The sequence below is a fragment of the Mya arenaria genome, chromosome 9, assembly GCF_026914265.1.
Source record: "Mya arenaria isolate MELC-2E11 chromosome 9, ASM2691426v1".
NCBI classification, from domain to species: Eukaryota; Metazoa; Mollusca; class Bivalvia; order Myida; family Myidae; genus Mya; species Mya arenaria.
In genome coordinates this window covers 937,012-956,821 of record NC_069130.1, presented here as the reverse complement: position 1 = coordinate 956,821, position 19,810 = coordinate 937,012, and the positions used below count along the sequence as shown (strand labels likewise).

Below are 19,810 nucleotides of genomic sequence, written 5' to 3'. Positions count from 1 at the left end.
TGGTCTGCAATGCACATCAAGCTTTTGTCCAGAATGCTGTAAAACTGCAAGGGTCTAGAATGTTGCAAGAAACTGCAAGAATGATATTCCCTACCCTACCTAACAGCCTTTTACCCCTTATTCACAGAATAAGCAATCACCAGCAAAAACTCTGCCAGAACGCTGTAAAACTGTAAGCATCTACGTAACAAGCTCTTACCCCTTATTCACAGGATCAGCAATCGCCAGCAGGTACTCTGCCAGAACGCTGTAAAACTGTAAGCATCTACGTAACAAAGATTCATCCATAATGGCAGCCTCGGCACACAGCTTGCTCTTCTGTAACCTCTGGAGAAGAAATTGTTAAGCTTAGTTTAGTTAACATTATATCTTACACTCTCATTTCCACCATGTTACACCCGTGTGTTAAAATTTACTGTGCGGGTTCTACACCTCTTTACTTTCTCTTTCAATTTATTTCATTCAGTTTACAAAGCTAAGCAGTACAGACCTGGAACTGTTGTTTATATTTCTTCACAATCTGTCGATTGCGAGCTGCCTGCGGAAAGTGTTTCCAAATGGGCTCAGAATTCTCAAGCTCTTCAACGACCCGGGAGAGGTCACGTATCGCCCGTACGCAGCGCTGGTGTCGCTGTACCACGGGTAGGATTGATAGGTGGTGGGCATTGACAGTCAGGGTGAAACACTCGGTCGGGAATTTTGGCTCTTGCCAAGGTGGAACAGGGTCTGACCCTGCAATCATAGCCATAGTTTCAAAGGATGACAATAACGGTCTATACAACTGTAGTCTGGTATCCAAATAAAGGTTAAAAGGGGGGAAAAAATGGTTAGTTTAAAACACTACATTGAAAACTTCCTGGGACCTCCTGCCTAAAGCAGCTAAAGCATGACTAATTTCACCAAAACTTTAAAAACCTTTAAAGCACAGTTTAAGAAATGTCTCAATCTGTCTTGTTCATCCCCAGCTGACCAGGTGCTGTTTTTATGGACGTGATGCCACCACAGGGTGTCAAATATCCTGTGTATTGTTTACTGGCTAATTGCCATTTAGGGTTGTGTTTAAAGATTAAGGGTTTTGCTGGTTATGCGTTAACTGATCAATATTAGGGATGTAAACGAATGGGAAAATTGATATTCGAATATTCGGTGATTCTTTCGATCGAATATTCGAATATTCGATTAACAAAATTAATATTTAAGAAATGTAGTTAACTACTATTATTATATTCTACATTTATAGCCGGGGCTTTTGCCATAGCCGGTACACGCGACGGACCCTGATAAATCCAACAAAAAGCAAAATATTTTGAACAAATAAAAAGCCAAATTAATTTCAATTCCACAGCATTCATATTTGCAAAAAAAAACATGATCGTAAATTCCCGGTCGAATGTCGTGATCACCAACGGAGGGTCTTTCCGTAGGACGAGAGCCTCGTTCTGGGATTGATCTCTACATAATATATCTATGTAAATCCAAACCTAATGGGGGATTAGTTCAGTAATAAAACGAAAATGACCCTGAATTTTGACTCATTTATTGTACAACATTATCCTAAAACGCTATACTATACAGTTACATTTCATCGCACGAGCGACATTTTGAAACATGAAAGATAGTTTAGAGCACATAACTAGCACGTGTCATTCATATTATTACGGCGATTTGAGCTATATTGCACAACTTAATTGGCAACCATGACACCACTTTGGTTGCTGTTTCCGTATATCTTTTATTGGCATGGTCATTAAAATTTACCGAAAATAATTGTTTGATGTCACTTGTCTAATAGCCATTTTTCGTAAATTTACGGGTACTGTTTATATAGTCGCCGACGATATGTCCCTTATTAACATGTGACACGTGTATAGTGTCATAGCGTTCACGCCCCTGGCATAAGGGATCAGTCGTTGTAAAAAGACAAGTGAATAAATACAACAACACAGTTGTAGGCAAAAGGTTTATTTGTTATCAAACAAAAAAAACATCGAATATTCGAATACCGATTTTGACATTCGAATATCAAACGTTCGATCGAATATTCGAATATTCGAATATTCGTTTGCATCCCTAATCAATATTCATTGATCTGAAATTTGGGATCTAGAACCATGATTATGGACAGTCTCTAATTGGAGTTTACAAGTGGTAAAACTGCTAATCTTATAGTGAGGTTAAACTAGGCCTAACACTCTGGCAATTCATTGATAATTTTCAAGAAATGCATTTATATTTTTTGTTCCCTGTTCAAAGTGATATTCGTATTTAATAGCTGAAAATGCACAAATATTAAATGATTGGTGGGTCCAAACATGGTATCATTCTTAAGAACCGTTGTTTTCCATATTTATTTATCCTTTTTAAGTTAAAACAATTGTATTAATTGTGGTAATTCTTATCTGGGAGTAAGAGTGCATGTTTAACACTGTACATACTGAGCTTGTCCGTGTAAGCATCGGCTTCCTGAGATGAGAGTTTGAGTCGAGCTTCTGAGCGGAGCTTTACACGGCACTGCGGGTGAAACATGTAGTAAGGGTCCACCTAAAAATAAGAGCAGAAAATAGCCAGTGCATGGATTTATAAGAGCCTGTGAATAAATAGATATTTTTGAAATAGTCTGGAAAGAAAACAGCCAACAAACATTTAATCAAGAGTTTGAAAATGACTTCAGTTTAAAAATGTGTTGTTTTATCGATACATGTATTTTAAAAAGAGACAAGGAAAAAAAAGGAAATCTATCAAGTAATTACTACATATGACCAATGACCAGTGAGATACTTAAATTAGGAAAATCACTCAAGTTTGAAAATGGGCTGTTTTATCAATACATGTGTTTTAAGAAAGTCAATGAAAATAAAGCTATTCAGATATAATCAAGTAATATGACCAGTGCGATACTTAATATTAGAAAAATGATGGAATGCCTGTTGTTAGGAAATGTGATATTTCATGAATACATGCCCTGCCATTACCTCACAATCACTACCAGTACCTTATCGAGAGTGACTTTCATAGCAAGCTTCTGCAGCACACTGAGCAGGTTTAACATGAATCCATCTCCCGCTACATGTTTGTTGTTTACCTGGTAAAGAAAAACATGTAAACACACATTAGTACAAAAGAAAATCTATCACAGATCCAGTTTTCAAAATTAGCATAAATACGCAAGCCCTGCACATGTAAACACTTTCTTGGCTTGCTAAAATTCTGAATTTTATACAGCAGGGCTTGTTCAAATATGTAATGCCAAGCAGTAGTATATAAATTCGGGCTTATTCACCCAAAACACTTATTTCGTTGTCTGTTTAGATCTCGAAACATAGTGATACCCTGGTATAATTATATATATCCTTTAAAGTTAAGAACATAAACTCATTAAAAAATAATATAATCCATGGAAGCTAGCTTTTATATTTTTATTTCTGTATGATTCGCTTGTTGAAGAAACTATCACACAATAAGTTTTAAGTTAGGAATATAACCTTGCATATTTCAGCACAAACCTGTATTTAGATAAGAAACTGACCATTTTAAGCAAACTTCAACTAAGCCATGCAACATTAGGATGTGTATCCTTTTTTGTAAAATTCCTTAAACCATAGGCAAAAGACTACAGATATTTAAGTCTTTCAAACTTAAATCCAATCTCCAGTATTTTTTTAAGACTTAAATTAAGAAATAAAAAGACGAGAACTTATTACATCTGTTAGGCAATTGGGTGTAAGATTAATGTACACTAGGTACATGTAGGTTTAACACCAACCACATACCACAATTTGTGATTTCTTGCCGTTTCTCTCCAAGGCCGTGGCTATGTACGTCATGGCAGCTTCTCGTGTTTCTGCATTAACTAACACTGCGTGAAGGATCTTATATAACTCTTCCTATAGGGTTAAAAAACATTTTTCAAATTCAAATGTTTTGATCAAGTCCTTCATTTGCCATATATTTTATGCTTCCTCAGTCATATAAACAAATCAGACCCAGGAGCTTGTGAGTCACTTTGGTCAGTCTTTCAACCTTGACCAATTTGCACAGACCTTGGGGCTGATCTTTTGTTCCGAGACAAACATACGTATGTTTGATTTTTTTTTCTTGCATATCCTAATTTCTACTTTTGTGTAAAATCGATGTAGAAAAGGACATTTTTGTGCATTTACACCAAATAGGGAGTGCAAAGTTGTTTCATGACGTCATAGAGCATACTAATTTAAAAGAAACATTGACATCAAATAGTTCCTCAAAAGGCACATTTTGAAACGTATTTTATTTTTTTTACACACTTTCATAACAACTAGAACTCCGTGAGTCGACTGTGTCACCTGACGAATTATTTACTGTTGACTTTATAGCTGTTTAATTGGCATATTATTCATTTATAGACAATGATGTTGCCATTAAACTTTCAATTGTAGGTGGCATTTGAACTGAAGGTAATAATGTTAAGCTGGACAAAAGTTAACAACAAACAAGAGCTGTCACAGTATGTGACGAATGCCCCCAAATGTGACATTGACCTATGAACAAGGTCAGTACATGAAAAGTTAAAGATCAAACAAATACATAGGGCAAGTTATTTAAAATTGCCTCTGAACATAAAAAAATACCACCCATACATGACAACCCACATTCTTATGTCCTTATATTAAGCATTCCATTGTGAATAAACACAAAGTGTATCTTTCACCTTAGAGGTAGGGACATGGGTCTTGGTAGGGACATGGGTCTTGCACGTGACACATGTGGCAAGTAATTTTAAAATCTGTCCATACAAAAAAAAAGTTACAGCCCAGACATAACAACCAATACTCTGTATCCTTATATGCAGCACTCCATTGTGAATAAAAACCTAAGTGTGACCTTGACCTTCGAGGTAGGGACACGGTTCTTGCACGTGACACGTTGTCTTGGTATGTCGAACTTGTGGCAAGTTACTATAAATTCTGTCCATACAAGGGAAAGTTACAGCCCGGACAAGACAACCTACACTCTATGTCCTCATATGCAGCATTCCATTGGGAATAAACACTAAGTGTGACCTTGACCTTAGAGGTAGGGACACAGGTCTTGCACCCGACACGTCTTCTTGGTAATTCAAACACATGTGCCAAGTTATTTTATAATCTGTCCATACAAGGGAAAGTTACAGCCCGGACACGACAACCTATACTGTATGTCGTTATATGCAGCATTCCATTGTGAATAAACACTAAGTGTGACCTTGACCTAAGAAATATGGACACGGATCTTGCACGCGACACGTCGTCTTGGTATGCCGAACACATGTGCCAAGTTATTTTAAAATCTGTCCATACAAGGGAAAGTTACAGCCCGGACACGACAATCTATACTCTATGTCATTATATGCAGCATTCCATTGTGAATAAACACCTAAGTGTGACCTTGACCTTACAGGTAGGGACACGTTTCTTGCATGTGACACGTCATCTTGGTATGCCAAACACATGTGCCAAGTTATTTTAAAATCTGTCATACTCTATGTCCTTATATGCAGCATGCCATTGTGAATAAACACTAAGTGTGACCTTGACCTAAGAGGTAGGGACAAGGGTCTAGCACGCGACATGTCGTCTTGGTAATTCAAACACATGTGCCAAGTTATTTTATAATCTGTCCATACAAGGGAAAGTTACAGCCCGGACACGACAACCTATACTCTATGTCCTCATATGCAGCATTCCATTGGGAATAAACACTAAGTGTGACCTTGACCTTAGAGGTAGGGACACAGGTCTTGCACCCCACACATCGTCTTGGTAATTCAAACACATGTGCCAAGTTATTTTATAATCTGCCCATACAAGGGAAAGTTACAGCCCGGACACGACAACCTATACTGTATGTCGTTATATGCAGCATTCCATTGTGAATAAACACTAAGTGTGACCTTGACCTAAGAAATAGGGACATGGTTCTTGCACGCGACACGTCGACTTGTTATGCCGAATACATGTGGCAAGTTATTCTAAAATCTGTCTATAATATTCTGAGTTATTGAGTCGGAGTGACGGATGGATAGACGGACAGACATTGCGATTTTAATATGCCCACCTTCGGGGGTATAAAAATTAAAAAATGGCAATAACTCTAAAAATATGGAATCAAGAGTTACAGTTCTTGTGCACTGCACTTGCCCTTAATAAGATCTATCTACCTATTAAGTTTCAGGTTGATACCTCTTATAGTTTACGATATACGCCCTTGACAAAAATTATACTTGAAAATTAACAAAGGGCAAAAACTCTAAGCATATAGATGCAAGAGTTACAGTTTTGTGCACTGCACTTGCCCTCAAAGAGATCTATCTACATATGATATTTCAATTTGATACCACTAATAGTTTATGAGATATTACCCAGACAAGTGAAAACAGGACACAGACGCCAACAAAGGGCAATAACTCTATAAATATGGAAACATGAGTTACGGTTCTTATGCACTGCACTTACCCTCAATGACATCTATCTACATTTGAAGTTTCATGTTGATACCTCTTATATTCTTTAAGATATGCCCCGGATAAAACTTTAAGCATGAAAATTAACAATGGGCAATTACTCTAAAACTAAGAAAGCAAGAGTTACTGTTATTGTGCACTACACTTGCCCTCCATGAGATCTATCTACATATGAAGTTTCAAGTTGATAACTCTTATATTCTATAAGATATGCCCCGGATAAAACTTTCAGCATGAAAATTAACAATGGGCAATTACTCTAAAACTAAGAAAGCAAGAGTTACTGTTATTGTGCACTACACTTGCCCTCCATGAGATCTATCTACCTATTAAGTTTCAGGTTGATACCTCTTATAGTTTACGATATACGCCCTTGACAAAAATTATACTTGAAAATTAACAAAGGGCAAAAACTCTAAGCATATAGATGCAAGAGTTACAGTTTTGTGCACTGCACTTGCCCTCAAAGAGATCTATCTACATATGATATTTCAATTTGATACCACTAATAGTTTATGAGATATTCCCCAGACAAGTGAAAACAGGACGCAGACGCCAACAAAGGGCAATAACTCTATAAATATGGAAACATGAGTTACGGTTCTTATGCATTGCACTTACCCTCAATGACATCTATCTACATATGAAGTTTCATGTTGATACCTCTTATATTCTTTAAGATATGCCCCGGATAAAACTTTAAGCATGAAAATTAACAATGGGCAATTACTCTAAAACTAAGAAAGCAAGAGTTACTGTTATTGTGCACTACACTTGCCCTCCATGAGATCTATCTACATATGAAGTTTCAAGTTGATAACTCTTATATTCTATAAGATATGCCCCGGACAAAACTTGCATGAAAATTAACAAAGGGTGATAACTCTAAAAATATGGAAGCAAGAGTAACAGTTCTTGTGCACTGCAATCGCCCTCAATGAGATCTGCCCTCAATGAGATCAATCCACATATGAAATTTCAAGTTGATACCATTAATAGTTTATGAGATATGCCGCGGACAAGTGAAAACGGGACGTGACCGCCACCACCGCCGACGAAGACAACACAAAAACAGACTTATGAAATATATGATATTACCTCGATTTTCTGTTTTATTCGAAATAAAAGCCAAGCTAGCGTAAAATGTTTGGGCTGATGACTTAGAATGCCAAAATGGCAATTACCCTGAGATACTGCATCCGGTGTTGTAGTGACTGATGGACCAGCCGTACATTGTCTGGGGTCAGCTGATGACCGGAAAAGTGCTTCTCCACAACCTTTGTCTGGAAAAAACAAAACCATTAATATAGGTTTTACATATATCCTAAATGTTTACACACATAAGTAAGTTTTGTTCTAGTAAGGCCACCATGACCATGACATTAAACTCAAAATAAATAGTGGTCACATCTACTGGCCATAGTGCATACCAAAGTTGAAGACTCTCCTTGAAGCAGTTCAAAGGTTTTTGGAAATGAAAGTGCACTTTTTTGTATTTTCCAGTCCAGGTCACAATGACCATGACCTTTGATCCTCAAAGCATTACCATCACACTCTGACCATGATCTATGTGCATCAAGTTGTTCAAAGATATTGTATAAAGGCACCCATAATTTTCTAGTAAGTCATCATGAAAGTAAAATAAAAAGAAGTCACATCTATCGACCATGACCAATCTTCATACCAAGTTAAGACTTGCAAAAGAGTAAGTCATTTACTTCTAAAGTATTTTTGAGAAACCGGCGCATGATTTTTAGCAAACTACATTAACTTCAAATGTATATACAAAACTAGAAGCGCCGCAATGCGACGAAACCAGGTTTTTGTTATGGGCAATAAGAAATTATAGCCAATTAATTTGTTGTATGAGCAAGTTCAATCTGCAGCTTCATATAAGCTATATTCACACTAAGATTCATCACTATTTATCAATTCTAACTAAGTTGTTGGGCACAAAAAAACATTTTTCTATTTTTAGGAACAGTGACCTTGACCCCACCTCCCAAGCTAGCTCTTCACATAAGCTGCCTTCGCTCCAAGTTTCATCAATATCTATCAATGCTAACTAAAGTTATTGGGCAGACACCATTTTTAAATTTCAGTAACAGTGACATTGACCTTATCCCCACCCCCCTCAAAAGCAATCCCAAGCTAGCTCTTCCTATAAGCTACCTACACACCAAGTTTCATCAATATCTATCAATGCTAACAAAAGTTATTGAACAGAAACCAATGTTTGACGCCTGCCCGCCCCGCCCGCCCAACGACAACCTCATTCTAATAACCCGGTTTTCGTTGAAAATCTGGTTAAAAACAAGTCATTGGGGAATTCCAATAAGATCTCTTTTAACATTTATCTCGTGACAATATTGATCTTCCAACACAAGCAGCTCTTGAATAACAAAGGAATGATTTAAGCATGGAAATTTGGAATACGAAATTAGTAGACTTAAAGTTATATAATTGCAATATACATATTCTGTGATATAAAGAATAATTTTCATGGGAACCAATTTTAAAAAGAACTGAACTATGGATAGTGATAGGGAGAGTGAGAGACTGTTTTCCCTGCGACTGTCCCAGGTGATGGGGGATATCGAGGTCAACAGCTTAGTGACTTCCAGGAGGAGGAGAACATACCTGATGCAAGAGACATTGTCAAATATTGATGGCGTTTTGAGAGATGATATTTGTACTACATATATATTTGGTAGTCAGAGTGAGGCAACGACAACACCTGGGATGAACTCTGATACTGACAGTTTGTTCTGTGATGGCAAAATAAATGTGGCTCTTGATTGGAGTGAGTGGCAGTTTGGAAAGCCAAATCTTCTAGTGTTAAAGAATGATCTCACTCCTCCTCAGCACTGCTACTTGCAGAGAATGAGAAGTGACTGCCGACTTCCAGCATTAGGATATTGATGATATACTAGATGTAGAGGAGAGAGTTATATTGACTAGTACTATGACTAAACAGGAGAAATTTGAGAGGAGCTTATCTAAGTCCGGTAAAATATATAGACATGGCCCATTAATTTCAGCTGATAAAAACTATGACAAGGTCTGGGCACACAAATGTGGCCAGCTACCCTAGGAATGCCAGTTCATGTTCCACAGACCACGCCCTGGACACTGGCCCAAGCCTGAGACATTAGCCAGAGCTAGGGAGGTTGGAGTCTTCCTAGTGCCACAGGGCTACACTGAGAGCCCAACTAAACGTGATCCTCCTATAGGATTATTGGTTCCTTCAAAGTTAACTAGTTATTCCTATTCAAAATGGCAGTGGAGATTTTCAACCTCATTGATGGAACGAGATCTAATGTTTGATTTTAGCCCTGTTCAAGTTCAAACATATACACTCACCAAAATAATTAGGAAAACTTTATTTAAGCCTGAGTTTGATGATAGATTTAGCACTTTTACATTAAAACTGCAATGATGTTTACAATAGAAAACTATCCAGCTGAGATATGGAGGGAAGACAATATTGTGAAATGTGTGTGTCTACTTTTGAAAACAATAAAACGATGGGTCAAACAGAAATATTATCCCCACTTTACAATCTCTGGAGTTGATTTATTTGTGGGAAAGTTGGACTTTTGGGAGCTTCCAAAACTATGCAGCATTATTTCCAATCTCTGTCATGATCAACACGAAACTACAGTGCTTGATCAACACTCCTATGGATGAAATTGGTTTTAGATTGCAACAATGTTCAGGTGTTGCAAACATACCACATCAGAAAGTGAGTACAAGAACCCAGGCCTGTAGTGCTGTTCTACATAAACTACTGTTAATGGAAATATATGACCATAAATTGAACAATTTGATAACAGTTGATACTTCAGTTGATGGCAATGTAAGCCAATTGAATACTCTAGAGAACATGTCTGATAACCAAAGTGACCTAGAACAGGAAGTATTTTCTGGGCTGACTCCATTCCTGCACAACATGCTTGCCTCCATGCTGGCTTCAAGGTGCATGGAGCGCGGACAACCAATCACACAAGATATCTTTAACTTGTATCAGTTTTCACTGGACTCTGACCGTATGTCAAGTAAGTTAAAATTTGCCTCCATGTTGTACTGCGCATGGCAGTATGATGAAGCTGCAGAAGTACTGACCCACTGTGAAGGACTGCTGGGTCCTGACGTGGGGCATTGCTGTGCACATCAGGAAAAGGATTATCCAGAAACAAGCTCCGAGTTTAAAAACAAATTGCTCATCAACTCCAATACAGAGATGCTAAAAAAATACACAACGATGTGTATACGCTTCACAAAAAATGAAATATTCTGTGTTCCACCAGATCTTTTAGATGAACTGTTCAGCATAGAAGGTGACATTGACCGATATATTGACTGTATCCCTTTCCTGTACTACCTTCAACAACTCACCTACACGAAACTGGAACAGACTATGAAAGCACATATAGCCTTTAATTACCTATTTAGACCTTGGGATGAATGAAAAACACTTAAAGCAACTTTGCTACTTTTTATACAAATGCTGCAATTGTTTTTAATAAATATCACTTTACCATTTCAGTACATATGTTTTAAGTACTTGTATGTGTGTTTTCATGAGTTATTAAATTAAGTATTAGGCAGATTGTTCAGAAATTTGTTAACATTAACATCAATGTTGTTAAAGGGGCTGTCTCACAGATGATAAAATAGCGGAAAAAAAGAAAATTGTCGAAAAATGACATAAACTTGGCATCGATGTGTACAATGCATTGAAACTTACTTATTAAAGTACCACATAGTTTACAATTTATCAAAGTTCAGCAGTTATTTCGTATTTTTCCATTAAAAAAAGTTACTGGGTATGTCTACCAGGTAGAATTCATTCCTTATGCGTGATTGGCTAGTCGGTGTTATCACGTGATATTACCAAGGTAGGTTTATAGCTTAATTATGTCATCTGATTGGAGTAAGCCTTAATAGCTCAGTAAGTAAGTCACTGGACTTCAATTTTGGCGATGCGGGTACAAACCCGGTCTCCGACACAATTTTGTTTTTACATTTTGGTACTTTTTTTACAATTATGATATCAAAGCGTAACACATTCTATTAGATAATTGTCCTGAGATTCGTTACAGTAAAAAACTTTTTTTGGTGCCAATCTGTGACACAGTCCCTTTAACACTGTCCAGTTTGGTGATCTCATCATTCTATTTATAGCAAATATATGCATGTGTGTGCAGATGATGTCAGCCGGCTTGAAGGTGAAGCTTGTGATATTGTAATATAATTTAATATATCAATGTTTTTTTCCTAATTGATATCTCCTATCTGATTAAATGATTGTTTGATATATTACTTTATTGCACATAATTGTTATTTATGATCGCATGATTCACATGATTCCCACTTTTTATGTACAAGGACAGCAGATTTCAGGGAGGCAGGGTTTTACACATTATCGGTGTCAATATAAACATAACCATTCACTACCATGTGAAATTGTTTAGTTAAAATACTTTGAGGAATACAAAAAAATATGAAAAAACAACAATTTTATAGCTGAACTATAAAGCAGATTAGTAAAACTAAGAATGCAGGAAATGACATAAATTGCAGGGTACACCCCACCATACCCACCCCATTAGTTAGTCCCTGGCAATGGGTTGAAAGATACTGCACTTGATAACTATATGCATTAAAACAGCATTTACCAGAATTCTTATTTGGTTTTAAAACAATCTTTTTCAGACAAACATTGACTTCTTAAATTTAAGTCTTCTAAAAGTCTTAAAATAACTAAATGAGAGGACACAGGACTTTGATATAAGTTTCCCAAAATTTCTACTGGATGATGTTACCCCTAAAGCAACACTTGTATTTAAAATCAATACAACTGCATGTATGAAAAAAAATAAAATAAAAAAGCCTATCTTCCATACCTGTTTTTGAAAAGGATGTTACCCTAATCAAACCATTTTTTTGGCCTGGGGCAAATTTACTCCAAGGGAAAACGTTGATCTTTTAGAATAACCTCGTACAGATTAAAAAAGAAATGTCAGTTCTTTTCTATAAAAAAATACAATGGTAAGGTAAAAAGTACCTAATAATAATGATCTAACTTTGTACTCACATTATCCTCGGCAAACACACCAAGTGCGAAGAATGGTCCCAGGAATGACAACCTGGCCACCTCCATACCGCCAGCCTGGCTGAACACATCTGGTAGCCAGTTAGAAAGTTCAACCATCTGTAGGTAAAAAGAGAACCATTTATGATAGCCAATGGATGGTGTAACAGTATATAAGGGGTGTATAGCCACTTCCATACCCCACGCCTGGCTGAACACATCTGGTAGCCAGTTAGAAAGTTCAACCATCTGTAGGTAAAAAGGGAATCATTATAACCAATGAATGTTGTAAAGGTATATAAGAGGAGTATAACCACAAATTGAGGTAAAAATATAAACTGGCCACAACTCATCAAGATGGAAAGGTATACAGATTGATAAGGGTCACTTTATATCAGCTAGACCTTTGTCAGCAAAAGCAAAAAGCACCATGTGCACTGCTGAATAGAAATAAGGAATCAGTTCTGTGAAAGGTTGTAAAATTGAATATCAAAGCGCTTTTATGAACATTGAACTTATTTTGTTTTTTTGGCTACTCATGGTAAACATTTGTGAAAGGTCACTTCAATTTAAGTTTGCCCTTGACCTTTGACCAACAGACTTAAATCTCACACACACAGTCACGATGTGGTGAACATGTGTGCAAAGTTAAAATCCACCGATGCATGGCTAAGTAACATCCTAGACAAGTCAAATTACAAGAAACTTTGACCAATGCCTTCATAAAATCTGATTTCAGAGTACAGATTTTGTATTGGTTATACAGGAGGTAAAACTCTAACTCATCCAAAGATACATGATTTTGGTGGATCCGTGTGATTTGACTTACATTCTGTTGGTGCACTATGCTTCAAAAACCTAAAATGTCTTAGAATCTTAACAGAGCACTTATCAAAGGGGCTTTGCCCGAGTGCCACTATAATGATAGCGTTCAAGAAACTTACCAGGTTACAAACAGGCCTGGCTGGCCCACATTTGATCTCTACAAGCTCCGACAACACTGCCACCACCTCGCGATAGTCATCAGTGTCCAGGGATAACGTCTGTACGTATCGATGTAATGACTGTAGTAATGGCTCAAACACCTGGTATAAAGGAAAATCAATAAATGGACAGATAATTATGACCAAACAGATTAACATGTGTGCATGCGGTGATAGAGACTTGCATTTGCAGATAGGTATTTCACTCTTGCGCACAGGGGTCAGAAATTGGTTCAGGGTGAGCATAATTTGATAAGCATTTAGAGAGCTGAATTTTCTATTTTCTGTACCCTGTGCGTAGGAGAGATTTACCTTCTTAAACATTTTTAGTTTGTTAAAGATGTCAAAGTTACTTAAAACTATAAAAAGTAATGTTTCTTGTAATTTCTGTATTTCAAGTTAACATGGTAATACATATATGACACACCTAGATTATACAAGTAAATTGATGAAAATATTCCTAGATGAAAATATACCTACTTGCCAACCACCTCAGAAGAGAGCCAATACTTCTGTGCCTACTGAATACAAGTGGTTTAACTCGGCACCCCAACCCCCATCCCCTACAGTTTATACAGGATATGATACAGCACTGGTCATTTTTCACTTTTGTACATGAGGTAAAAATCCACTTAAAAATCCACAGACCTTTCTGAATGAGTCTATACCCCCATAAGTGCTGAACATCAACTCTTGAGGAACCCTCGTTGTAGATTGCATGGGTAAAAGTATGGCTTCCGCCAAGTTCTTTTTGGTATCAGAGATAGAAAAATCTGCCCACTTAAAAACCACATACCTTCCTGAATGAGTCCTTATCCCTGTGCGTGCTGAAGACCAACTCTGTGATGAAACCCCGGGGCAGGTTGTGTGAGAGAAGATATGGTAACAATAGGGAACTGGCTGCTAATGACCTGTAAAGTATCATTTTTATTATGATATTCCCAAAAAAAATATTTCTTATAGCATTCATATATTTACCAGGGATGCATTTCAATAATGATTTTTGTCGTAAATTAAAATTATCTTAGTGTCCTAGTTTCATTATTTTGTTACTTATTTGAGTGAATTGAACTTGAGCCAGCATTGAAAATGAACACGAAGTAGAGTAAATAAAACTAATCGATGTACATGTATAATAATTGCTAATCTTTATACAGATTTAAGATTGTTGAAGTTACAACTAAAATCCTTTAATGAAACGGCCCCCATCTATTATTGACATGCTTTATAATATTTATGTCAGTGAATTGTTTTGAATACGTTACTTTGTTATTCATTCATGGAGACTATGTTCACAAAATTGGGAAAATTATAATGATTTTATTTTGGTGAAAATGGACACCTTTTCTACAAAAAGAAACAGCAGAAGGCAGTAATTTGCACAAAGAAAAATAACTGAATGTGTTTTATTTAGAAAAAAAATACAGAGTAGTAAAAAAATCATTCATGTGTAACTGGATATTCGATGTGTATATAGCGGCACTTATACTGTCTCGCTATAGAGCTAGCTTTTATAGCGATGCAGTAGAGTGTCCACTTGCAGAGCGAGAGGTCGTGGGTTCGAACCCAGACAGGTGCACATAGCAATTTGTGCAGTCTGTTACACACATGTGGCAGCCATCTTGGTAACTAGTATCGTCACCTGACAATTCATGAGGTCATAGCATGTGCAGACAGGAGCGTTGATTTTATCTGATGCCAAATATATTGACAGCAAGGTTTCCTGTTTAAATTGCCTAAGGTAAATATTGCAGTTGTTTTTTTAAAGACATTTAATAAATAAAAGTTAACATTTTAATTTACTCTCCCTAAAACACAACCCCCTTTCCCACCCCCTCACATACCTAGGTTTAGTAAGCACCCCCTGGAGAACAAGCGAAGTATGACAGGCACACTGGTGTCTGGCCGACGCCAACATGTCACTCATGGGTGGAACACTCGCCCTCTGTAACCAACACAAGTTATGTAATCTAAATGAATACATTAAACCAGGTTATATCCATTTTCCTTGTTTAAGGAACTAACATTTACATTTGTTTATATGTTAAATAAAACTCTCAAGTTTTTATCTGTCTACAGTGTGTAATGGATATGGTCCTAGACTGCAGACCTAGAGAACCCAGGTTCAAATCCTGCTTCTGGCATAATATTATCATCTACTTGTTTACTTTTGCTGTGTAAAACATGGTGAAATATATATAACAAGACAAAGAAGAAATTAGATTAATAGTATAATAATGATTATGTTTTTAAAGTCTTAGGTTTAGAAGAGGTCCGGTCAAAAATGTGATAAATTGTGAATTGGACACACACATTTTAACATCTACATCTTTTATCATCAAGTATCAAAATAAATCATTGCAAATTAACAAGCAGATTTTATAAAGAGATCATTACAGTAACTTATAGCTCTACACAGATAGAATACTAAATGAGCTTGCTTCAGTTTTGAAGAAAAAAGATTAGCAATGCGGACAGACAAGATTGATTGATAAGGCACATGCTATTTTTGTGGGTGGCCCTTATATTGGCTGACTAGTCTACAAATATCACAAGAAATCTTCCAACCTTAGGAGCAAGTCTCTCTTCTCCCGCGACCCTCTCATAACTGTCAAGGAGATAGTTGACCATTTCCACCTCCTTACACTGGGGCTGGGGCATCTTACTGGTGAATTCCCTTCGGGGTGTGTCTGGTGTCGGCATCATAGGGCTTCCTCTGTGAAATGATAAAGAAATTAATTATCCATCTCATAATTTTAAAGGTATTAAGTCTCCTTTTCAATGTTATATATTCTTTAATTATACAAATTTCCTTTGTCTTGATTATGATGAAATACCTTTAGTAGCACTAATTAACAAAAATATGCTGTAACTCTCACTTTGAGATAGTTACATGAATATGAATTTCCCTATAGTAAAAAAAACAATATTTTTTTAAAACTTTAATTTATAAGTTACCTGCTTAGCTGCAATACCTAGGATTTCCCAAACACAGAAAAAACCAGAGTCCCTAATTTGATGATTTTGTTAGGGACCATACAAACTTACAGTGCAAGTCTGTAACTCCCCTACTTAACTTTTTTAAAGTAAAACCATAAAAGGGTACCAGATAGAATTACCTGACCCCGATTTGTCAACCTTGAGGGTCTAAGGACCCTCAGCTGCTTAGACCCTCAGCTGAAAATTCCTAAGGAAATCCCTAATCAAGGAGAAATATCTGGTAAACTTCTACATATTTTATGATGTATATACCTTCCCCATATGACTGGAGCCGTACTGTTTCATAGAAGAACTTTCTGGTATAATGTCAACCTTGAAGGTCTATTGACCTTAAGCTAAAAGCTCCTAGGGGAATCCCTGGTAAACTTTAACTTATATTATAATATAAATACTTACCCCATAGGACTAGAGCCATACTGTTTCATAGGAGAAATATCTGGTGTAATGGGCTTAAGCTGGAGTACAGGGTTTGTGTCTGAGTCCTTGATTTTGAACAGCACTTCCATCACAGTCTGGTTAATCACTTCTTTCTTGTCCACACACTCTCCTGAGAACGGAAAGTAATCAGTTACATGCCCATATCATTAATAACAAAATAACGAGGTTTTGAATTTCTTTGCAACAGGTCAGATAGTATGACATTTAATTGAGATGAGTATAAGGAATATGAGTTGAACATGTAAACCACAGTGTTCTCAGTATTTAAGTCGCCTCTTACACTGTAGCATGGCTAGATCATAGATGAACAATTCTAATTTATATTAACATCAGAACTGTTTCAGACCTTTATGTGAGAGAATATCAAAACAATCAAGATTGTTCCATGTTAGCGCAGTGTTTCTCACTGAGGCGTCCAAAATTTGACTCTCAGCATGGGAGTATGAGTATGGTTTGTTGTCACCAAGATGGCTAAGTGTTGTTTTTTCAGGTACTCAAATTTCCCCATAGAAACAAAACCACACTCTTGTATAACATTATGCCAAATGAGTGATCAATATTATGCTGTAATAACGTGCTTCACAATCCTAATATGAATAAGTTTAAACCAATTATCCAGAACTCAGTTACCTTGTGAGAGCGTCTCTTCAAGTTCAGGAAGGTGTATAGCGGCAGGGCTGGGTTCCTTGAACGACACTTGGAACACTCGGCAGATAGAGTTTATCATCTGATCCTCACTTGCCTCAGAGCCAATACTGGCATCCTAGGAGATTCAAGATATTTTCCAGAGTGAAAATAAATATAATATTGTGTTCATGTTACATAGTGTATGTAAAGGAGCATCCTAATGTTTGCACTATTTTAGTTCTTTCATTTTAATCTGTAAAAGTTTGTCTAATACAATAATGTAGCCTTTTTAATGGCTGTTTATTTTAACAGAATTCAGTAAAAGTTATGGGTAGTAATTTCAGGCATTATGTTAGCCCTTCTTCATCCCACCAACATAGTTTATGGTAACATACAGCTAACCTTTGAATCATTGCATACATGACTTATAAAGACACACACTGCTACCGAAAATCAAGGACCATTGAATTAGACTAATCAGGCAACTCATTTTTTAACATAACAGCATGGTTTGATTAATAAATTCCACCTTTAAAAAGCACATTATCTTGTGAATTAATTGCTCAATATTCTACAGAAAAGTATTTCTCAAGCAAAAATGTACTTGTGTATCAACTTTTTTTTTTAATTGGACGCGAGTACAATTTTTTGCTGTATAGTCACTTTTCTACATATTAACACTGAATTTCTTATCAACATAATCTATAAGAGAATGCGCTTTTAAAAAAGTAAGAGATATAAAAACATGCAATGTAGCTATGTCAAAATGAAATGAGATTGGGAATTTGCTGTAGTATTTGTGTGATATTGAGGCCATGTCTTATGGGGAACCTGACTTTGGTGATTTATTAACCCATACATACCCTCCTACGTTTGACATCATGCTTCATCTCCACTTCATCTACCTCCATTGTCTCAATGCCAGAATCTACATCCATCTGAGACTGGCTTCTGTGAAATAATGGCTTTTTATATTTCTGATATTGAAATATTCTTCAGAGGAATTTATTTATCATAAAAGCCTGATTTATCAGCTGTTAAGGCCTAAAAAAGTAGACAGATTGTAAATTTTAGCAAAAGACCAATAAAAATATGAGCTGTCACAGGAATGTGACAAATGTTCCCGAAGCCTTATTTGACAGCCAATAGTATATGGGCCTGTATGGTTAGCTAGACTTGAGTTTGTGACTTATTTCTTGATGACCTAACCTACTTTCACAAAAAGTTTGAAAATATTGATTCGTAACAATTTTAAATAGCACAGCATGCACATGAAAATGATAAGTCACTCAAGATTGAGTGGATGTCAACTCATCTTTGGGCCTAAGCATTCTTTAGTTTTTGATAAGAAATAGATTTTCAGCAGAAGGTCACCACAAACTTGACCTTTGATCCACTGACATCAAAATCATATGGTTTCATCTGCAGGTCATTACCAACCTGCCTACCAAGTTTGAGGTCTCTGGGCCTTAGCCTTCTTCAGTTACTGATGGGAAACCGCGGAGACAGACAGTCTGATTACTATATGCTGCCCTTCAGGGGCATAAGAATATAATTATATATATTTCTTCTTTTTTATTGGTCTACCACTCGGTCCAAAGGGATTTGCAGCTTTGCAAATACGAATGTAAATCTGATTTGAAATGGAAAGAAGTGGTGTAATTCAATTAATTGCCTTGCAATCATGTATTTTTTTAAAACCCAACCAGAAACAAACCTCTTTTTTTGAGGCCTAAATTTTTTTTTATTAATATGTTTATCTTCAAAAATAGAGAATGCGATCACAAAACAACTTTTTTATGGTTGACATGAGGAAAGAGGTAAAATACCATCAACTGGCTATATATAATTCTTAAACAGTCAAATTTTTACTAGTTAAACTTACTGTTTCTCTGAGCAGTCCATTTCAGAAGAAGGTGTATGCAATTGCGGTGTGCTGTCAACTCTTAATGACCCTGAAATGCACAAAACCATGTTCTTTACATTTAATTGCTTAACAAGGGCAGGCACCATTTTCAATATCTGCATCAAAGAGTATATATACACTAAGGGAAAATGGCAACAAAAATTAAAAGCAATTCTAGTAATTCATTAAGATCAAATCCAATATTAAACACAAAATTTATTAATAGGAGAAACTTCCTATCACTTTAACTAAATTTAGCAAATGCTCTGTCCCTGAAAATA

At 36.4% G+C, this 19,810-nt stretch overlaps 1 protein-coding gene across 1 annotated transcript in view; it reads right to left on the bottom strand.

Annotated features, from left to right (window-relative positions):
* LOC128202746 (ubiquitin conjugation factor E4 B-like) overlaps positions 1–19,810 on the bottom strand; it is a 37,547-nt gene that overhangs the window by 14,342 nt on the left and 3,395 nt on the right. Inside the window, exons 4-18 of the mRNA XM_052903849.1 lie at positions 19,509–19,578; positions 18,487–18,574; positions 17,627–17,759; positions 16,955–17,105; positions 16,127–16,274; positions 15,403–15,503; positions 14,355–14,469; positions 13,520–13,660; positions 12,579–12,695; positions 7,663–7,761; positions 3,771–3,884; positions 2,993–3,082; positions 2,436–2,541; positions 491–732; positions 200–327 (exon numbers count right to left, since the gene is read on the bottom strand). Coding sequence (XP_052759809.1) covers positions 200–327; positions 491–732; positions 2,436–2,541; positions 2,993–3,082; positions 3,771–3,884; positions 7,663–7,761; positions 12,579–12,695; positions 13,520–13,660; positions 14,355–14,469; positions 15,403–15,503; positions 16,127–16,274; positions 16,955–17,105; positions 17,627–17,759; positions 18,487–18,574; positions 19,509–19,578 — 1,843 coding nt within the window. The remainder of the gene's footprint in view (positions 1–199; positions 328–490; positions 733–2,435; positions 2,542–2,992; positions 3,083–3,770; positions 3,885–7,662; positions 7,762–12,578; positions 12,696–13,519; positions 13,661–14,354; positions 14,470–15,402; positions 15,504–16,126; positions 16,275–16,954; positions 17,106–17,626; positions 17,760–18,486; positions 18,575–19,508; positions 19,579–19,810) is intronic.